Here is a 22,483-nt window from a genome sequence, read left to right as displayed (position 1 = left end):
ATCCTGCTTAGCACAAAGAACATGGCTGTTTCAACAAAGTGGTTGTTTGTAAATAAATACTAATTTTCTCAACTAAGCTAGCTTAGCTCCAACAGGCCAGCGGTGACTATTGTGGGTCTGCTACTCCGCTAGTCTACTCACATTGCCCTGCTCAATCTCGCTGTCGGACACGGTGCTTCTGAAGCTCGCGTTGTTCCGATGACCTCGCTGCAGACTGTACGCTGGGTTGGTGATGATAGACCCGGCCTCGCTACTGCCAGCATCCGGAGACCCGTGCAGACCCGCTCCCAGGTCAGAGCTCTGCAACCATGCCAAGCCACCTCACCACCTTGCACTCGCATACGCAATACGCAATACCCATCTAACCTTCCCGACGCTTAACAGTAAGACTACAATGGTGGGTACAAAAACAATCTTAGCTAACAAAATTCCTCTAACTTAAAAATGTTCAAGGTGGCTGTAACTTATCAAAGAAAAATAAATACTGTTGTTTCGTAGTTATTTATTAGTATTTCATAAGCTATAAGAACTTATTACGATATTTGTAAATGGAAAACTGATAGATGAAATTTCGGGACACACTCCTGCAGAGAAGAGGGCAGTTAATTTGAATTCTTTCCCAGGAAACCACAGAGAAGTAATTATGATTTTAAAAGCATATATTGCAAAAATAATTTGACTGTTTCATGTCTCCGAACAATAAAAGTGGTATTGGTGCTCGATTAGTAAGAAATTCGGTGCCAAAACAGTAATCTATTTAATGTGATTAGTACCTATTTAAGCCAATATTTTTATATTTCCGAAAGAGAGGTGCTGGAATGCCAATCTGCCGTGTTCCACCCCAAATCGAGCACTGGTTGTAATGATTTCATCTTATCAATGTATCATCTTAATGCATTTGTTTGGATTTTTTTTTGAATTTGAGACAATTAACAGATAATAGAGCTTTTTTCTGGACATTTTTCAGTAACTGTTCCCAGTTTTACAGGATACCCCATCCCAAACAAATTAGTAAAAAAAAATAGTAGAGTTAATTGTTGAAAAATTTGGGATTTGTTGTTTTAAAAAACGATGCTGAGAGATTACATACATTGTCTGAACTAGAGATATTTACTGAGTTAAATTTTGAAAAACGTAGTATACATTTTTGATATTGTATATTTATGTCTTTTTGCTTCCTTAGAGCGTATTTGTTCGCCCTGTGTCCAACATTATTTCTGTTATGATTGTATAAGAAAAATTGCGGGGGAAATGCATGCTATTAACTTTTTGGAAGGGTAGAAAACAATAATGTTTTGTAGAATTTATATGAGAAATTCATGCTTCATGCAATAAATCAGGAAATTTTTCCTTTAACTTCTTATCAATGTCAAAAAATACATAAATAATATTTAAATTTTAATTTTATATACTTTTATAAGTTTTGACACTTAACTTTACCTATATGATAGTAAAAAGGCTGGAACGTGCGGTGTGTTCTATGTCACTCAAGAGAAATATTGCTAATTAAAAGTGAACGTTACTTAACCCATTTTAAACTGGGTTGGATTAATCATGGTGACAAAAACCATGACACACATGATCAGTGATGTGGCATATTTCTATGATGGCTTTCTCAGGTTTATAAAATACAAGCAAATCAAGATTGATTTTTGTGAAGTTTTTCTCTTTTATGACCACCAAACCATAAAGTTGAGTTACATCAAACTTTTACGTAGGCTACTTAAAATGTTGTGTACATTGTACACAAATGAAGGATGTACACAGTTTCATCCCTACAGGCTACCTTAAAAATGTCGACGTTTATATCTAGAAAGAGTTAACAAGCTACCAAAACTACATTACAGTGGAACAGCCAAAAATCTACATTGTCGTTGTGCGGTGCGTGTGGTGGTGATGGTGGTTGGCCTGGCCGCTGTCGGCTACTGTTGCCAACATGACAAAACCATATACAACACAAATACATGCCACAACATGGACACACAATGTAAGCAAAATAGTTGTGGTTGCTCGTTAAAATATTTAGGTTTTACGTAACACACAACTAAAATTTATTTATTTTTGTATCATTTGTAATTTTAATTTTAATTTGATTTGTTATTATTTCGTTATGTTTTAAATGTTATTTCCTGCGATGTGACTTATTTTATGCCTAGATGGTTCATTAGATTCTTATTTTATCTAAAAAAAAAAAATTAAAATACGTATGAATTAAATTTGGTTTATATTTATGTGTAATATTAGTCTTTCAGTTCCTAGATTGCTGATGTCCTAGTATTTAAAATATTAATTTTGGTTCATGTTAAGTTTGAGCTGTGTTTTATTTACTGATAATTCCTTTAAGCTTAAAGTTCGGACAAGTTTGAAATGTTTACTTACAGTATAAGGCATACATTTTACACCATCATACAAAACTAAAAATGTTTATTGTTTTATCTGCTAGTTAGTTATGGAATGGGAAAGGTTCTATCAGAATTATGTGGTTGTTTTGATTAGAACTTTGAACTAAGATTAAATTTAAGTTCAAAATAATAATTCCTGATGTTCATAAACAGCAATTTGAGTTTTTAAGAAGAATAATTTGTGAATAACACCAATGAAGATAACATGAAGAAAAATTACAACCATGCAGATGATTCAACTAATAGTTAAGATTCTACTAATTCTACTTTAACTAACCTCGGTATCCACTGATGTCAGTTTGCTGAGCAACATTTGTCTTTTCTGGTTGAGCAGATCACGGAACACTTCGGCCGTTGATTGCGGATTTTGTTCCGATGATTCGCCTGGTTCTTGCACCAGCCTAACTGACGGGTTTTGTCCGTAGATACCTGAGCTTTCCCCTGTCAATCAAAGACCCTTATTGAAAAATATCTAACAAATATAGTTTTCATTTTTGTATTGAGTACGCCAGTGGTGTTTCAACGAAAAGCTGTTCAGATGTATTTGAATATTCCAGGGATCAAACACGTTGTCTTTTAAGCTAACATCAAACTCAGCAAATTTTCAGATAATGGCCCTAAAAAAGAAACTAACGATATCAGAGACTTTGGGGTGGAACCGTGTCATATGACGAATATTTTTCTCAAGACCCTTATTTTGTTATTGAGAGTCACTGCAGATACCTTAATTTGAAATATCTTTTTTACCTAAAAACTTATACATTCAATACTTATGGGGTATATGAGTATTAAAAAGGGCTTAACTTTAATTTGAGAACTGCTAAAGGAGACATGGAATATCTCTCACTCATAGCTGTTCGGTAATGCAAAGAAAATTGATTAAAGAAAGAACAGCGTTCGCTAATACAGTAGAGTCCTGCAAACTCAGCGTAATGTGGACTGGAAGGGTGCCAAGTTTGTTAAATGCCAGGTTATCGGGAACTAGGGTTAAAAATAAGAACAATACAATTTTTAAGCTTATTAACTGCCTCTATTATTATATTTATATTACGAAGTTAGTATCAAGTCATCAGACATAGTACAACAAATCCTTGGTACGAGCTAAGAATGATTTGACTTGAGCTGGCTTTAACTCAAACTCAAGAAATCACTAATTTTCTGAGCCAGGTGATGGCCAGGTTATCCAGACTGTCGGGTTATCGAGTGCCGAGTTTGCGGGACTCTATTGTACAAAGAAAATTTATTAAAGAAAGAAAAGGCATTTTCATTCTTTCTATCTTTGATTGGGCCTAAATAATGACCAGTCTATGTATGAATCCTACAAAACACATAAGTTAGTCTACTATCCTTAATGCAGAAGATATGTAAATTACGTTTTTTAGTCAATGATACTGACCGAAGGCACTGCCTTGGGAAGACTTGCGTGACGAATCAGGCGGATAATGAGAAGGCACTGGGGAACTGCTGGGACTCTGCGGAGAACGAAGATTCTCTCGGCTACCAAACGGGCTGCTCGACTGGAACCAACAAGATTCAAGATGAAAGACGTTTACTGTCAATAGTTCATCCATCAAAAGTGCTTTTAACATAAAAATATATTTGTTTGTATATTTTATTTGTTGTGTTTTTAAAATAACTGTTGAGCTACGCATGTATATGTTTATACTTCAGTACCAATATACATATGATGACTAATACATCAACTAGAGGATAAATAATAGGGATGGTCAGGTCTCGAAATTTCGGGAAATTTTTAATCTCGTTATACGGAACAAGATTTCCTTTTGATCAAGATTTTTTTCGAGACGAGAATAAAAAAATATTAAAAACGCCTGCAGAAAGTCAATGCAATACCCGCAATACAGGAGCGCGCACTGTAGTTGCGTTTCCTTTGCGAAGGCGTTCTTATTTAATTAATTCTTTACATGTAAATATTATTAATTCTTTACATGTATTATTAATTCTTTACATGTAAATATTACTTTAATTATTTTATCAAATGAGAAGTTTTGTTAAGTGTAAGCAGTGTGAGGCATGTTTACTATAAACAAAGCCAAAGCAAGTAACTATTTTATACAAATTAATATTGTTTTTATTTTATGATTTATTTTATTTCAGGATAAGTTTAACTCTATCCTAACTGATATCACCATGTTTCCTAATCGTAAGCATTTTTAATAAGTTAGGCGTAATTAATATAATTTTTTTTATGCTGATGTTTTTTTAATAAATATTTTTCAATATTCTTGCCTATTATTATTATGTAACATAAGTTTGCATTTTTTGTATTTAAACAAACAGGCATCTAACAATGTTAAAAAATCAGGTAAAAATGTTGAATGTGCATTTCCCGTTGTGTATGAGAAGGGAAATCCCGTCTCGAAATTTTATGAGAAATCCAATCTCGTCTCGTCTCGAACTAAAAATCAAATCACATCCATCTCTAATAAATAATATGATTTTACAGCACACACAACATGTGATTTATTTTAGTTAGCAAATTAATCGTATTTGGTATCTCTAGTCCTTTTTTTAACTGACCTGAGACAGCATACTAGGGTCCAACCCTCCATCTGCTAAATCCTTGGTCCAGTAGTGGGTGTGAGCGATCTCCAATACTTGGAACACTGAAGCCATTCCTCCAAGTCCGTTGTTGCTGTATGTCTGTTCCAACCCCTTCACTATCGCCTGCAAGACAGTCAGGCAACCCTTCCACTGCGCTTGGCTTATACACTGCAATCACAATGGAACTGTCTAAATGGCAGTTGCGGGCTACACCTTGAGCATTCTGATTCTATGATGAACTTGGTTTTTAGTAATGACCCAAAATAAAAATGTCTAATCTTGAAACAAAAACAGAAATTTTAAAATCCAAATCCTGAATCTCGAATCTCAAAACTAAACGCATAACTGGTTTTACTTGTCTGGTTCAGGTTACACAAAAATACAGGCAATAATAAAATGTACATTATGCAATAAAAACTGGAAAAAGTTGGACTCTTGGCCCTGTAATAATGACATGAATATGTGACTCGCACTTTAAAGAGGAGACTCAAATACTGGCTAATGGATCTACCATTCTACTCACTAAAGGAATTCTTTGATCAAAATTGTTAAGCAAGATGAAAATTCAAATTATAATCTATGTATATGACACTATTGTATTTTTTTAAGAAATCTCGATAAAGAAAATTGATTTATTGATTGAACCAAAAAATATTCTCCCCCCACGGCAAACCTGCGAACTAAGCATACTTCCATTTGCTCTAATCAGATTTTCATTAAAATTGTTCCTTTACCATGTTGATGTTACAGTAGACTCCCTCTCACTCTTCAGGACTGACGCCAGTCCGGATAACGGGTTTTCCGGTTAAACCGACGTCCCCAAAAACTCGTTAAAACGGACTGTTTACTGTGATATTCTACTTAAATTTAGGAGAGCATTGTATTTAGACACGTGATCACTGGACTGAAATCTTACGTTTCAGTACTGCCCACTTCCTGCCGATGTAGTCCGGTTAAACCAATGTGCTGATAAAAATTGTCCAGTTAAAGAGATGTCATTTCCCCCGAGTGTAGTCCGGTTAAACCGATGTCCGGTTAAAAGGTGTCCGGATAAGAGGGAGTCTACTGTAGATGTATTCCCTATTTAATAACATTAGGTTTGCTGCTACAGAGTAGGTCAAAAGTTTTTTTATATGTATTGTAATTGTAATGACAAGTACACAGTACTAAGTTTTATAGATAACAATTTTTAACAACCATTTTTATTTTTAAAAACCTATAATATTCCATTACCATAACCAAAATCTTACTGGTTATAAAATGTGTAAAACCCATTTCATTGGGAATCCATAACATTCCGTTCCCAAAACCCGATCTTGCTGGTTTGAAAATATAATCAAATTTTAATCAATGGTGTTTTTGACCTCTAGAGACATCCAAATGAAAAAGTAAATTAGTTCCGTTTCTAAATCTTACTGTGCCACCTTGGTAACAGCTTCTCCCCATTGGGAAATCCACCAGAAACTATACAAAACACAAACATTTCTTAGACTAGAAGACTTCCTCGACATTGAAGATCTCCACCACATGTAACCATATGATAAACATAAATCTACTACTACTTACCACATCATCTATGTGGTCGGCTGGGCTGATCTTGCGCTCCAAGGTTCGGTTCAGTTTGCTCACCATGAAGTTGCGGTAACTCTCATCCTCCATCAGTTTCTTCAGCCTGTTCATCTTCAGCCATTGAACACCCTTTCCCTCCAGCACTTGACTCACCACCTGGTATTGGTTATAAAAATATACTTACTTACTTACTCCCATGGCCTTTAAACCCATAAAAAATATAGGTAGAGGAGAAAATTTACCTGCTGGAGTAGCGAATGCAACATCACTTCCAGAAAGTTTAAAGTAGACTGCAGAAACAAAGTTTAGAGTTTTATAATGAACCACAGCTGCAGTTCCTAGTTTCTTTTACTCTTTGACAAGAGAGACCTTGCGGTAATAAATTGTGTTACAACTTACAACCTTTAAAAAGGAATTTGTAATACATGTAATAAACAAGTCATGCTACTCTTTCAATGAGAATTTCGATTACTATTTCTAGATATTAACCTATTGGCCCTGTTCTATATTTACAATTCATATTTATTTACAATGAGAGTTTTGTAATTTAATTTTGATTTTACATTTGTATTAAATATTAATTAATATCGCTTATACATAAAAATTAGAAGGCTATAATCTGAGTAATCTAACAATATAAACAAAGTGTGTAGTTTAACTCCAAACAGAATCCATATTTAACTATACACAATATGGTTAACAACAGTTCTCGATTTGCGGGGTTCCAGTACCTCTATTTCAGAAAGATAAAAATATTGGCAAAAATATGTATTAATCACATTAAATAGGTTACAGTTCTGGCACCTCATTTTTTACAAAACCAGCACTGCTTATCAATATACTATAATTTTTTGTAAATGCGTTTTTGTACTAGGTTGACGCAAAACGTACATCTTTCAAGAAGGCCTGGTTGTCCGAGTTAGTGGACGACCTCTCGTTGCTCTGCTGTCGTTGTAGGTCGTCTCTTCCTCTCGATGTCGTGTGACGTATCAGTGGTGACCTCTCCACAAACGTCTTGCGTCCTACCACACCGACTGAACAATCATATGTTAGATAACAGATCAACCAACAACCTGCGGACGACACTGACACAACCAACGAGTAAAGAGCGTGCTGGAAGAAATAGTCAGGTGCAAGTGACAAAAAGCATGCAACAACGAGCACTTTTGATGAGAAACTTGTTTATTGCCTTAAAGTTGTTTGAATTTAGTGATAAAGTCCAAAAACATCCGTAAAGGGGTTTCAAATAGTATTTAGAACTCTATTTTCAACAATTATTGTAACATACTAGGATTTGCATTCACTAGGTTTCAATGTTTTAGGGTAATCCGTAGCTATAACAGCATAAAAACATTGTCATTTTCATGGGTGAAGACATTTTTAAAGTCTTAAACAGTGGTATTCATATTAACATTTTAATTTAATTTATAAAAGTTGGTAGCATACATATCGCCTCAGATTGCTCTTTAGATTTCAACTCAAAATAAACATGCAAAATTTATCGCCATGCACACGCTTTATTGTGTTTTTGACTCTGAATTTATTGAAATATTGTGAGTGTACATGTTGTATTTGATGTGTGAAAATTAAATAAATTAAATGAACACATAAGAATTACACCAAAATTGTACAGACGTAGAACAAGGCTTACTGGGAATTTTTCAAGTGGGGAAGGTTTCATATTAGTACTACTATTAGTTTTACAAAAGAATATAGGTTAATAGTTGAGGCAATTCCAAACCTTATTTTGTAACTGACAATATCAGTTATTATTTTCATAATCTTAATAGTAAACAGTTAAATCCGATGATATCAATGAGTTGACAAGAAAGAATCGATTGGTTGGGAATATTGGTAAAATATTGTAATTCTAACACAGACTAAAGAAATCTGAGAGAGGGATACAAGACATTCAATCAGACAGAAAAAGAAAAGAACAAAAAGCTACACGGAAAGTCCATCAAAAATTGACCTTTCGGGAACGGTCCAAAGGGTTGGGCTTTTTCTTTGGGCCTAGGAGGCGGCACTTGCTGCGGTTGGTTGTCTCGCGCGGACTTTGGACTCTTGTTTCCTACAACACGGAAGAGACTTACTTACCTTTATGAATCCTTACAAATTAGGAGAAAGTTGTTCAAAATCGCACAACAATGAAATCAACTTTTGGGGACAGACAAAACTATAATGTGCTCTGTGTACAAAAAAATGAGTGTTTTGAGATTAGTAATGAGTATTTCTACATATGTGCGAAATCTAAATCATCACAATTTGTTGCTTACTTACATGATAGAAAAAAAAATTTCTTGTACTCAGAGTAAAAAAAATAAATTTTGATTTTTTTTCTGTTTGTAAAATTAGCTACAAGTGGTACAATCAAAACTGGAAGTGATTAAAAGAAATGGTCATTTAAATAAACTTGTTCACCTTTAGTAGTGCACCAAACAGTTTTCAATTGTTATTGCAAATTGCTATCTTAATGGTGATTTGGTGTAAACTTGAATTGTTTAGATTGATCTGGATTCAGCAAAAGTAATAATGTGAAACTAACCTTCACACCGGGTTAGTAGAAGGTTTAAGTTCGCTCAAAACTACTTATATAGTTTGAAAAGTTAGTGAAGTAGTATTGTTCAGCTAGCTTACCTTAAAAATTAGAGTTTAGGGATTAATTTTAAACAAAGTATAGGGTTACAAAATATAAAAATGATAATTTGTCCTAGTATAGGACTTCTTTGAGTCTTCTAGATGTTTATCTTCAGTTCACTCTGTAAAGAAGTCAGTAAGATGTGTTAGTTATTGTTAACTTTTATTGTGTATATGTTGGCCCCTGGACTCAAAATACTTCAGGTAAGCTGGCTGAACGCTACACTTTAAAAACAAAAAATACTTGCAAAAAAACTAAAAAATCATTAACCTTTCTCTCTTTTCAAATATACAACCCTTTTATAAACTTATCCAAACTGTGTGATATTGCTTCAATCTTACTATAGTTCAACTTTATTATCTCATTAAAATGTCCCTACAATCCTCTGTTCTGCCCTTCTTAACCGATTTCTAACATTAGATTTCCTTGTGGTTTTACAGGTCGACCTTACCAAACAAATCGCTGAAGATGCTGGTGGTCTGGGCGGCAATGCCGTTGAGGTCGCTGCTGATGTTGCTGAAGAAGTCCCTGCCTGTCGTTCTGCTGAGGTCGGGCTGAACTAACGACGTCTGCTGTTGCTCATCTGCAGATGACCTTCTCTCCCTGGAGTCTCCCAGAGCCTGAAATCAGTCAGAATCCAAGGATAAATAATTAAAACCCAGCAGTGCATGTTACAAATGTTACACATACTTTATGTTTTGATTTTAATATCGGCAGGGTTTTGTTTGGGCTCATAGAGAAAATATAGTTATTGGCTTATGAGCGAGCGTCGCAGAACAAGTAACTCTGTGTATTCCATGTAGCATGCAAGGATGTTGGCTCAATCCAAATGCTTCAAATTGTTGATTGCCAGTTCCTTTAGTTCCTTTACTGTTGGGAATGGCCATCTGTTATACTTTGTAATCTTTTGATGTTACTTTGTGATTTACGCTATTGTTAGCTTAAAGATAAAATAATTCTAGACTTCTGTTTCAGTGTTTATTTTTCTTGTAAATGGTTTTCTAGTAGTTCATTAGAAGAATTATTTGGTGTTTGTAGGACACAAATAATGCCAAAGATCAGTGTAAGTTACTATTGTTTACACTACAAAACAAACTTTCATAGAGAGCCAAAATTCAAATTCATCATCATTTAGTACTGGTATTTTTTAGTAAAATTAATAAAATTATTACCTAAAATTGAAAACAAGGGGGATATGGCTTTTTCTCTAGACCTTAGAACATTTGTTCAAATCATCTAGTACTAGTCAGTATTGCATAGGGTAAAGTTTCTAGAGCACTTAAAGGGTTGTTAATAAATAATCAAAACTGAAGATACTACTGTATTTAGTAACAAACAAGTCTACATAAGTCTTCTGACACCCTACTTTCATATTCAAAATATCTGCAAAGTACATCACTGTCCCAGTAAGTGATTAACATAATCGCACGGATAACGTACATAATAAAAGAATAAAATATTACTGATAAAAATACGCTTACCTTCAAAAGTCCCTTCTTTGACGCTACTTCCTTGGCACTTTTGGTGAGATCCCCAAAGGTGCTTTTGCCCACATAAGTGAGGTCCTCTAACGTGTTCTTGCTGACTCCGGCAGCCGTCTTCCCAGCCTCCATGGCCTGCTTCTGAGCCTCCCCGGCTGCCTTCTTGGCTGTCAGGGTCAGCTGCCCAATACACAACACCAGTGAATTAGTAAAATAAACACTTCTAGTAAGTTATGTAAAACAAACTCACCATCCAATGATTTGGCATTTAAGATTTCTTGGTGAATCAAAAAATAATGTTTTGGTAAGTTCCACAATGCTACACCAGTGTTGATTTTAAGATTGCAATGGACTCAAGTGGCAAACCACATAACTTGGTGGCTTCGATAGTTCATAATATATTGCGTTTGCTATTTTGTAGTTATTTCTAACTATTTGCAGGGTTGTATTTCCCTAATGGCGAATATGGCGTTTGCCGGGGGCTATGGCCTAGAGGTGGCCTTTCTTAAGGGCTTAAGGGAAATGTTTTTCTCATAAAAAATTTATCCAAACAATAATCATTTAGGGGTTAAATTTTTAAAACAAGCTATTACACTCACAATTGCCGAAAGCATCTGTGTAGATTGCACGATTGGAAATCACAATTTTGCCACAGTTGCATGAGACAATAATTAAGTCATTAAGTCTCCGCAACCACAAAAGATGTTCACTATTCTTCTGTGACCACAGGAGACGTTGACCATTTTGCTGTGATGCAAGTCTTTTGAACCGATTAGAGCTTAAATGTTAATTTTTTTTAATCAGTACTTTCCAAAGGATCTTGATTTTAACTTGACCTAATTTTGGCCTGACCCGCAGGTCAACATTTCTGGCTTGACCTGAATTAAAAAGGTTTGGAATTTTTATAGCTATTCTACTATATCTATTTGCCGATAGGATCGTCGAAAACAAAGGGTCGAGTTCATTGAATTGAAGCAATAACCTTTCTAAGCCCACTTAGCTTCCTCCATCGAAGAGTCAGAATAGTGGGACCACACTGGTTTGGGGTCTCATAGATTCTAAATACAGCTCTGACTAGCAGACATAATCCTTGTTTAGGTTACCAATGGTTTCAACTGAAAGATACTTTTTCAAATTAAATACCAAGCTATGAATGTTCTTTTACTGGTGTTATGAAAAGTCATCATAAACACAGACATAAAAAACTTAAAGTAAAGCCGCTTTTAACGAGGCCAGTAGAGCAGGCAGGGTATGGGGCAGGTTACTTGCATGTTGTCTCTAATGCAATACAAGTTACCTGAGACAACAACCTAACCACCAACTGGCCTCCTAACGCGGCTTAAAGTTTACCAATTAATAACAATGTTTGATACGGATGTGTGGTGTCACTTATGGATGATAAAAAATAACTGACAAAAAATAATATAAGGCAAGTTCATTAAACTGTTTGGACAAAAATTCAAAATAGAAACTGTAATCAATCGCTACAAATATTACAAACGTTATGATATACAGTAGACTCCCTCGGACTCCTTGGAACCGAGGCCAGTCTGGATAACGGGTTTTCCGGTTAAACCAACTTCCCCAAAAACTCGTTAAAACAGACCCTTTAAATATATGTATACAGTATTTGACTTAAATTTAGGAGAGCATTGTATTTAGACACGTGATTACTGATCTCAAATCTTTTTTACGAGAACAGTCGTTTCAGTACCGCCCACTTCCTGCCGATCTAGCCCGGTTAAACCGATGTGCTGATAAATATTGTCCGGTTAAAGAGATGTCATTTATTCCGAGTAAAATCAGGTTAAAAGGTGTCCGGATAAGAGGGAGTCTACTGTAGATAACTAAAATTGAAGAAAGTCTAAACGAGCAAAAGGTTTATCTTAAAATATAATTACAAATCTTTTGCGTAAGCATTATCTCTAACAAACTACCCGAACAAATTTCACCCAACAGAAGTTTTTCAGCCACAGTTTAGATCTGATGGTGAAAACTTAAAGTATTATAGGTAGATTGCTTTAAATTACATGTCACTGACTAAACAAAAATTATTGTTTTCAGTTGAGGCACTTTGTCAACACCTATACTACCCTAGTTTTTGGTACTCTTAAGGCAAGAAGCATTGAACTTATTTTTTTATGCATAAAAATGATGAATAACTGTTTCATTCCATGAATTCTATTTATATCAAATATAAAAAGCTAAAATATTCTCAAGTTCCCAAGCCGCATGATGGTGCCAAATGACATTAAAAATGCATCCTTTCTTTCTATGCAGTTGCAAAATACTCATTCCTTGATTAAAGCTTAAAGCATATAAGTGGCATTTCTAAATACTACACTTCTTGGAAGTAAAATACTACATTGTTCTATGCAAACATGTTTGTTGTGTTGAATATACCTTATTATATTCCTGATGCAGCCCAATACACCATAGTTACATTATTGTGTGTGATTATTGTTTATAGTAGATTTATAATACCTACATTATTTAAATACTTATACTTAAAGCCCTTATTAATATGTTGCCAAAATTAGAGCTATAACATAACTTGAGAACTGAAAAGCTTTGTAGTAAAAAGAGGGTATGTAAAATGGATCCGGTAACATTTAGAAGTTCTAAAGTTTTACCACATTTTCTTAGTGCAATTGTTAAAACTATGCCCACCACTTTGAAAATAGTGTGCAAAATTAATACTGGTGAAATCAAGTTTGTTATTGAAAAAATGTTTACCGACAAATTTAGTACAAAAGTTTTCAACACATTTCAGGGTATAGAATCTGATTTTGGTTGACACAATTCCCGGATCCTGCCACCATTGCTTCAGTGGTAAGTGTAAGTCAACCTAACCGTAAGTGTGACCTCAGTCTTGTTTACAGCACTACTAATATACAGTTCTATGGGTGGTTTTATTTGTAGGCTAATTTCCCAGCTTTTGCTGGATTTTTATACTAATCTTGTTATCTGTTAAGTATTTGTTCATCTGAGGATAGGATCTAATTCCAGATCCCAAATGTCTCGCAAACTTTGTTTTAGCGATTTTCCCATATAGGGAATAAGCTATTACCGTAGGCCTCATGGTAAGACCTAGACCCGGGACCGATTTGTTTTTTTTCTTTTGGAGGTCCCCAGAGGCCAAAAACACCCTCCGTTCAAATTCATATATAGTACATATATATATATGTGTGTGTGTGTGTGTCCGTTAGCCCTATTACTCTAGCAAAAATAATCCGATTTTGATGAAATTTGGTACAAACATGTTAAACCTACATTTATTTTAACAAGTTTGCTAATCAGCATGATCAGACTATGGGAACGGGGTTTTATGGGGTAAAAATTGGTTTTTCCCATTTATGACTCTAAAAACATAAAATCCAGTCAGGTAAATGGAAATTCACTTAGTCTGCAGGTTTGCTGCGGGATATTTTACTAATGGTGATGGAAAATGTCCACAATATTTTTTTAAATAACATTATGACTCTGTCAAATAACTATGTATAGTTTTTATACATGTGCTAGAATATAACTATTCCATCAGTGTCAAAAATACCACCTACCTTGTCCACATGGGCCAGCAGTCCCTCCTGACTCCCTTGTCGTGTCTCTCTGACCAGTTCCTTGGCCTGCGATGTGAGATGGTCTATCAGACTACTCTGGGACCCTTGTCTAGTCACTCCTGGAGGAGACCCTGACACGGAGGCAGTTCGGGACAGCACGTTGCCTATACTCATCTGTCTGGCCGGCCCAGGACTCATCGGGGGTACCTGGCATAATTCATTCTTTAGAAAACATCTAAATCTGAAATGAAATCTTATCTTGTGTGTATGAATCTTGTACAGGTAAAATGATAGATGTCTTTCAGCACTAGATATATTTACACTCTGTAATAATTTAAAGTGTTTGTTTACTAACACAAAATAAGCCGGGTGAAGCCTCGCGGCCTGAAATCTTGTTTGGATCTTTTGAGAACAGGGTAGGAAACGGTGTTGTACAAAATTCTAGAGTTTATTCATGACTTATGGAAGTAATACACAATCTCACTATTAGATACTTGTGGGGTTAATTGGATAATGCAGTAGGCTAAATAACAGAATGCCGGATAAACAAAACAAATCTATACTGTTATAAATAAAGTTATATTTTCCTTCAAAAATCAAGAATCAATATTTTTATTCCGTTAGACATGTACATGCATTTGGATACGTCAATAAGGTTGATTACATGCTGCAAAAACACAAGTCAAAGATAAATTACAGTATAAAAACAAATCAGGCATTAACAAAAAAATCAAAATCAAATAAAAATTCAATATAAACCATGCCAAACTATGGCTGTAGAAGTAATGGAATCTGATAGATTTGGGCGTAATGAAAGGTTTTTTGTTTGTGTAATAATTTATCTTTGTTTTTGCTTTGAATAAATAATTGGTCTAAGCATTTTAATACATTTAACTGTTAAAGGAAAATGGAAAACTTCATAGGAATTATGATCATTAGAAAAAGAAAATGTTGTTCCTTGGTGTTGGTGTTATATTGTTCCACCAAGTTTCTTTACACTCACAGACTTTGTGTACTCACAGGGATGGGTCTACGAGGGGTTGTAAAGGTAGTGGAAGAAGGTCGAGGAGATTCTACCACCGAGACATCCGAGTCCATGCTGAGTGTCTGAGCTGACGACTTGTTGCTGACGACGGTCCGTGGCGTAGAGTTACTGTCCGACTCTCCACCTTCCTGCACAGAACGCTACTAACTACGCTACAAGCTGTGGCTATACAGTGGTGAGTGACACTACAACTACGACCTACCTGTCTCAGCGTTCACCAAGATATCCACTGCTGGTTCGGTTGCAATTGTTGGTAAGTTGTTGTGTTGAGAGTATTTTAGATAAGTTACTTTGGCGTTAAGGCCGTTAAGTCAATTTAGAGGATAAGTAAAATCTATTTCTAGGTTGTTACATTATAAGTCAGTTTTAACCTGTTTGTTTCTTTCTTTTGCACACGGTGAAATATACGCTCGGCTTGGCCCGATAATCATTTTTGACCCCAACAAATCCCTCAGGCCGATTCCTAGCCCAAACAGAAGAAATATTTCATCGATCTATTGTAAACATACAAGGGCAAAACTGAGATTCTGTTGTACATTTTTTTCATCTGTCTCTTGGGCAGAAACACTGCTAAGACAGAATGCCAAAAGGGTTAGTGACAGGTTATTTTTTAACAAATCAGGCCAATTGTGCAACGTGAAGCCCGTAAAGCTTAATAAGTGTTAAGTGTTAAAAATGTCTTTAGATCGATGCTGGACTACGAATGTGCTAGTATACCGTAGCAGAATGTTAAGTACAAGAATTCTTTTGTCTGTTAAAACCAGTAAAACTTTGAAATTTAAATACTGATAATATAAATTTTACGCTCCAATTGATTCCATAGAAGGATTTTGATTTTAATTTCAGAATTTAAATGAGTTTTGGTTTATTTTACTTATATTTTAAAGCAAGCTTTTAATTTAACCTATCTATTATCAAAAGAAAAGATTTGTTAGCACGACACTGAATATTGCCTGGTAAAAAAATGTATCAATGACATTTTATGAACAAAAGTCACAAGTTAAAGAAAAGAAATATTACTCTCACCCCTATTTATAATACAAGTCTTTTTTCTATAGATGTTCTATGTATGTATGTTCTATAGATGTATATAAGAAATAAATGATCCAGTGGTTTGTGCAAATTAATTTATTATTTTGTGGTAAGGGACTTTTAAAGGTTTCAAGTAAAACTCTGTGCATGGCTAAGTGGTTTAGGTGTTAAAAATCAACATAGTATATAAATTACTAATACAGTGATTTTTAGAGAGAAATAGCAGGAATAAAACTCATATACCAACAAGGGCTTATAAAAATAAATAAATCCATGAAAAAGGCTGATTTCAAAAACCATAAATTGAATACCTGTTTTTCTATTTTCTAAGATATGAAACATGAAACTAAAATTGTTATGAGAATTTTATCTTGATACTGAGGTAGGTATGTGAAATTATTTAGTTACTCGGTGTTAGTGAAGGGCCTCTAAATGATCAAACATTAGCATTTAAAATAAAAATTGAGATATTTACATCTAATAAATGAATCTGTTTTACCATAGCAAACAAGAATCCAGACATTCCAAACGGCTTATCCAAATATTTACAAAACCTTTGTGAGTCACACTAACGATTTTGTATCAATTACGTGAAAAAACAAAAAATCTAAGTGAAACATACTTTTTTATTTTGAAATGCATCTGTCAACTCACCATCTCAGGCCGCAGTTCCTGGGGACTAAGGTCGCTCTCAGAGCTCGCCGAGGAAGACACCGGGGAGTGGTGGGAGCTGGCAGGAACCTCTGCTTCTCCCGGCACCTGTAGTACGGAGGGGGGATGATACACAGCCTGTACGTCAACTGCACTGGACATGCCCACTGGAGCTGCCTCCGGAGTTGTAAAACCTAGACAGAACATGAATGAAATGTACATGATATTATTTGCAACAATATCATTGCCACGGAATTGTTTGAATACTTAGTTGATAATTCCGGAGTTTTTTCTCATGTCCCACTTACATTCTAGGAAGTTAGTTTCTAGCCCGGAACAGTTTTACACATTACTCCAGGCTAGGCCTAGAGGGTCTCAGTATTATCTCACAGAGGATCGAGATTTGAATCAGGGACTTTGGAGACCGAAAGCTCCACGCTACCACTAGAACAGTTCGGTCCCACTGGATTTTGAATATTAATTAACGAATTTGAGATTTAAAATAAACATAACCAGAGCCTTATTGAGGTAATGGAATTCATCAACCCTACAAAAGCTAACCTCTCTCCACTATACACTTTATCACCCAACATCTCTTCAAGAAAATTGTGGCATAACACAGCAAATGTCAGCAAAATGGAACGGGGATCAGTATTTATTTGGCAACGTTACTAAAGAAAAGTATACAATTCTATAATCTTTCCTTTGATAGATGATTATTTTTTTAACTCATGATTTCTCACAACTTATTTCATTAAGTCGTCTCAAATTGACTCCTGAATATAACAGTGTTACAAAAACAGCCAAACATTGGTACGTAAACAAATCAATCAAATAATTCTATAATGTGAAGCACTAACGAGCTAAACTAAATGTAACTCTCAAGACAGTTAATTGTAAAAATAACTCACAGGGAGAGAGATCTGAAGACACCATTTCCGAGACAAAATCACTGAGAGAGGAGTAGGACGAACTTGTGCTGTCTGCTCCTTCTGAGTCCGAACCACTTTCATCTAAAAGTAAAATAAATATTCAAGCTAGTAGGTAAACCCCCTTGGATAAAGTAGACTGTCCAATCCTGGTCTTTGGATTAAACTGGAATAAATAGGGAACTACTTTTTGCCAGTTCAATGACACAGTTACCTCCCAAAAGATTAGAAAAGACATGTCAAAAATATGTTTGTAAATGTTTTTGTTTCAAAATATACACTACTAGCTGTACCCGCGGGCTTTGCCCCGTTTAACTTCATAAGTGAGCTCGTTCTCATGGCTCAATCACGTTCTGGTTGAAGTTCGTTCGCTACGCTCACTCACCTTTAGGTTGGAGGTCGTTCGCTGCGCTCACTTGCCTTCAGGTTAGCTCGTTCGCTACGCTAACTCGCCTCCAGGTTGAAGTTCGTTCGCTACGCTCACTCACCTTTTGGTTGCAAATTAGCTGTTGTCATAAATTTAAAAAATATAATAGTGCTGCACCCTGTTGGTAATCCTTGTAACTTTAATGCTATTGAACATCATAGAACAGAACCAACTCATTTATTTGAAACAGCTGTTAAGATTCATTATTTCCTTTTAAATATGAAAAATCATAAGTGTTTGTGAGTCAGTGAGGGCTTTGCCTTTTATATATATAGATAATTAAATGGAGGCATGTAACAATCTATGATTATTTGGGTTATCAATGTTGTTATCCAGCATATATTACATCTAAAATCATTCTTCGCCGTGAAAAGTCATAGTAATCACCTGTAGGTTGTTCTTGCTGTGGTAGATACTTGAGGGCACCACTCAGTGAGCTGTTGTCATCCCAGACAGGAAAATTTATCGGTTCCAACTGATGGGAAAACCACCTGGCCTTGTCTCCGATGACGGACGGGTCAAACATACCAGTGTGAACTCGTAGAAACGCAACGTTGCTTGGTGTTAAGGCCCATTCTGCCAAGAACTCTACAGCCTAGAAGAGCAAAAAGTAATTTTAAACTGGCCGGCCAACATAAAAAAAATCTACAATTTCAAAGAGCAGTTAAATGTTGGTGTTGTACCTGAGGGCATTTAGACAGTTGATAGCAATAAGAAATACAACAACTAGCTACAATTATGTTTGCCACCAAGACTGAGAAATAAAATATATAAAGGTCTATGTATCTTTTTTGTTATCAGTCCTATAAAATATAGTCATGTAAGATCTTGGCTTAGCTTAACTTTTATTGTGACTCACCAAAATGTATAAGACTTACCTCATTTGTATCTATAATATAAATCAATAACTACTCTCAATACATTTGATTGCAGCTAAAGTTTACACGAGTGAGAAATAATATACACCGTATATCTTCGATGCTAGCTTATTTGTTTTAAATAACTTGGCAAGATTTGTAAACTGTGTAAATTGTTGTTACTGCTACAGAGGACAAATACTTTACACAGCGTACCTGCGTTCTGGCGAACTTGTTGAGGAAAGGCGAGGCTCTGGGTCGAGAGCGCAAGAAGCTGTTGGTCTGCAGAGCAACGACAGGTCGAGGGTAGAGCCGCAGTGTTCGAGTGTGTTCGGTGAAGTTGGCCAGGAGGTTCTGCGAGTTGAAAAACCTCACCTGAAAACACAAAGTGGCTACTAGGCAAGAAAAATCACATTTCTTGATTTGGACTTCTTGGAGTTCACTAAAACAATGTTCTTGTAAGGACTGTGTGGAAAGGTCAATCACAATTCAAACACCCACTGGGTGGGAAGACCAAAGATTAAGATGAAATAACCAATTGGTTGAGGAGACTTGAAGAGACTTACAAGAAGGGAGGCAACATAGATCCTAAAAAAGCTAAGATTTTCATCCTCTCAAAATAGGAAATAACTTAACTATTACTAAACTTACTACTAAATGTTACTTTACTAAACAATACAGGAATGAACCAATAATCTTGTATAATCTACACCTGTCTAGAGTTGTATTCTAGATAAACGGATTGTGACCCTTTTAAAACATGACTATCGTTAAATTGGCATCAAGAGTCAATCACTTGTGACTGTTCAAAGCGAAGATAAAACAAACGAATCTGAACAAAAGGGTTTCTCCTGCATTACCCATCAATAATCGAATGAACAATGGGAACGAGACAAAACCAATTGCTAGACATACCATGGCGACCCTGGTGGCAACGTCTACAGAATCAACATCGTTGCCGTAGATGAATGGGTTGAAGGAGGCGGGAGGGTACTGCGCCCCCGGGACTCCCCCGCTACCTGGCACACCCTGCATTAACTCTGGCTGTCGTGCCTGGGGCGAGTAACTGCGGACAAACAACGAGTTGGATGACCGCTACGTTGTATTGTTATTTCATTCACAATTTTCCTACATCAAAATTGGCTTCTTTAGGTCAAAGGCTGATCAAGGTACTTTAGTATTGCTTAAAATGGTTGTTTTGTCCAATTAGCTTCAGTACGAAATGGTTTTTGTACCTTCAAGTAAGGTCTTGACCTAAAGAACTATTGGCTTTGGAATATTTTATTAATATTAATAACATTTAGGTTAGTTGATATCCAACATAAATGCATTTGAAATCATATATTGTATGTAATAAAATTGCATTAGAATTGGTCAAACAATTATGCTATGGATTTACATGACAAATAAATCAAGGAGAAGGTCCAATGGAAATTGCAACAGTTGTTAGTGATTTGATTTCTATTTCGCCAACAGAAATTTTGCAACATTACAGAAGACATTTGATCAAACTATTTCCATATAGTGTACATTATTCCTGGTGCAAATAATTGCTTTACTTGACTACATTGACAACCACTGTCTTTCTCATTTCTCATTAAAGGTTTATGTTTTCACAGACACAATGTTTTACCTTTTTTCATGAAATTGTCCGCCTTACTTAGGGGAATATAACAAATTTTCATTTATATTTATACTCTTTTTAGCGAATTTCCCATATAGGGAATAAGCTATTACCGTAGTACTCATGGTAAGACCTGGACCCGAGACCGATCTAATTTTTCATTTTGAGGTCCCTAGAGGCCAAAAACATTATCCGTTAAAATTCATATATATATATATATATATTTATATATATATATATTTATATATATATATATATTTATATATATATATATGTGTCCGTTAGCGCGATAACTCGAGCAAAAATGATCCGATTTTGATGAAATTTGGTAGAAACGTGTAAACCTACGTTTATTCAAATGAGTTCGCGATCCAGCATAATCGGACCATGCGAACGGGGGATTATGGAGGGTTTTATGGGGTAAAAATGGGTTTTTACCATTTTTGAACCTAAAAACAAAAAATTTTGCGATTTCTTTCAAAAACGTTTTGTAGAGCTTAAAAAAAGAAATAATTTAGTATATTGAAGCGCTGTTGTATGCCTAACGTTCATGGAGAAAATTCAAAAATAGTGTAATTAAAAATTCCCATGTTATTCTTATGGAGAAAATGAAAATTGTTGTAGTTTACTTGTTTATGGGTATATATTGATAACATTTGGCAAATGTATTTATTTCATCATATACTATTGATGTATGGTCAAAAACACTTTTTACCTTCCCCGTAGCAGGAAACCTAAGCACTTGTTAAATCTAATGTTATTTAAAGAGGGAATAATATGTCTTATTTATGGAAATATTTTAGTAAAAATGTAATCAGACAAGTTGAAATTCGCTTAGTCTGCAGGTTTGCTGCGGCGGGGGTATTTAAAGTAGCAATAGCTTCAATACATTGTCTTTATCTTATGCAAAACCGCAGGACCTTAAAACACTGCATTTAGATTGTTTTAAATTTGAGACCAACAACATTAATAACAAAGACCAAAAGAACAAATCCATGCTACACGCAAGAACATTATTATTTAGGGGATTAGATAACTCGGAAGAAACACTCATATAGGTACTGGTTGAAAAGGTAGAAAACACTTATAACATCAAAAAGAGATTGTGACGTTTTATGATCAAAATATCCATAACAGCCTTGGTAAACATTTACACGAAAATATGTTGCATAATATGTGTTAGGGATGTACCATAAATGATGCATTGTGTGTAATGAATTTGTATGATATTTTTATGTATAATGTGAGTGAGGGTACGTTGACAATGTATGAAAACATTTAAAGCAACATTGCAGAAAACCTAAGTCAGTAACATTTAAAGAAAAGATTTAGTGTAGTGGGGAAATAGTTTTGAAACGTTAATGAGCCTTACAATCAAATTATGATTTTGATTAATCTTTAATTTCTCATCTCTCTACTACATTTTTAGTAGGACACATTGATTCTGTAAATGAAAATTTAACTAGTATTTTGAATGATCAACCAAATACAAAGCATTTTTTAAGTATTAAGTATTTTCAATGTATTTCCAAGATGGTATATTAAATGCTGAATGAAATTTGACACATTAAAGAAAAGAAAATGCACAATTTAAACTTAAAGCAATATTACAGATTTCATACTAAATATCAAATAAAATTTCAAAATGGCAACCTTTTAAATTTGTCAAAGTCAAATTTCATTAAAATAAACAACTCATAATT

At 34.9% G+C, this 22,483-nt stretch overlaps 1 protein-coding gene across 15 annotated transcripts in view; it reads right to left on the bottom strand.

Annotated features, from left to right (window-relative positions):
* Positions 1 to 22,483, bottom strand: part of LOC128990511 (MAP kinase-activating death domain protein) — a 126,549-nt gene that overhangs the window by 17,311 nt on the left and 86,755 nt on the right. For 9 of the 15 annotated variants that reach the window (XM_054412889.1, XM_054412890.1, XM_054412892.1 and 6 more), the window contains 16 exons: positions 20,072 to 20,222; positions 19,373 to 19,531; positions 18,687 to 18,894; positions 17,855 to 17,956; positions 16,947 to 17,137; positions 15,236 to 15,400; positions 14,216 to 14,422; positions 10,656 to 10,835; positions 9,626 to 9,794; positions 8,509 to 8,607; positions 7,428 to 7,570; positions 6,534 to 6,692; positions 4,944 to 5,135; positions 3,799 to 3,919; positions 2,680 to 2,843; positions 142 to 300 (listed from right to left, as the gene is read on the bottom strand). In XM_054412889.1, the coding sequence (XP_054268864.1) occupies positions 142 to 300; positions 2,680 to 2,843; positions 3,799 to 3,919; positions 4,944 to 5,135; positions 6,534 to 6,692; positions 7,428 to 7,570; positions 8,509 to 8,607; positions 9,626 to 9,794; positions 10,656 to 10,835; positions 14,216 to 14,422; positions 15,236 to 15,400; positions 16,947 to 17,137; positions 17,855 to 17,956; positions 18,687 to 18,894; positions 19,373 to 19,531; positions 20,072 to 20,222 (2,569 nt within the window). The remainder of the gene's footprint in view (positions 1 to 141; positions 301 to 2,679; positions 2,844 to 3,798; positions 3,920 to 4,943; positions 5,136 to 6,533; positions 6,693 to 7,427; positions 7,571 to 8,508; positions 8,608 to 9,625; positions 9,795 to 10,655; positions 10,836 to 14,215; positions 14,423 to 15,235; positions 15,401 to 16,946; positions 17,138 to 17,854; positions 17,957 to 18,686; positions 18,895 to 19,372; positions 19,532 to 20,071; positions 20,223 to 22,483) is intronic. The other 6 variants (XM_054412901.1, XM_054412902.1, XM_054412893.1 and 3 more) reach the window with 5 other exon arrangements.

Source organism: Macrosteles quadrilineatus, unplaced genomic scaffold (genome assembly GCF_028750875.1).
Source record: "Macrosteles quadrilineatus isolate MER2022 unplaced genomic scaffold, UCM_ALF_1.0 Scaffold_3__2_contigs__length_128488019, whole genome shotgun sequence".
In the NCBI taxonomy this organism is placed as follows: domain Eukaryota; kingdom Metazoa; phylum Arthropoda; class Insecta; order Hemiptera; family Cicadellidae; genus Macrosteles; species Macrosteles quadrilineatus.
The sequence above is the reverse complement of the archived record's forward strand: the minus strand, read 5'-3'. Positions and strand labels throughout refer to the sequence as shown.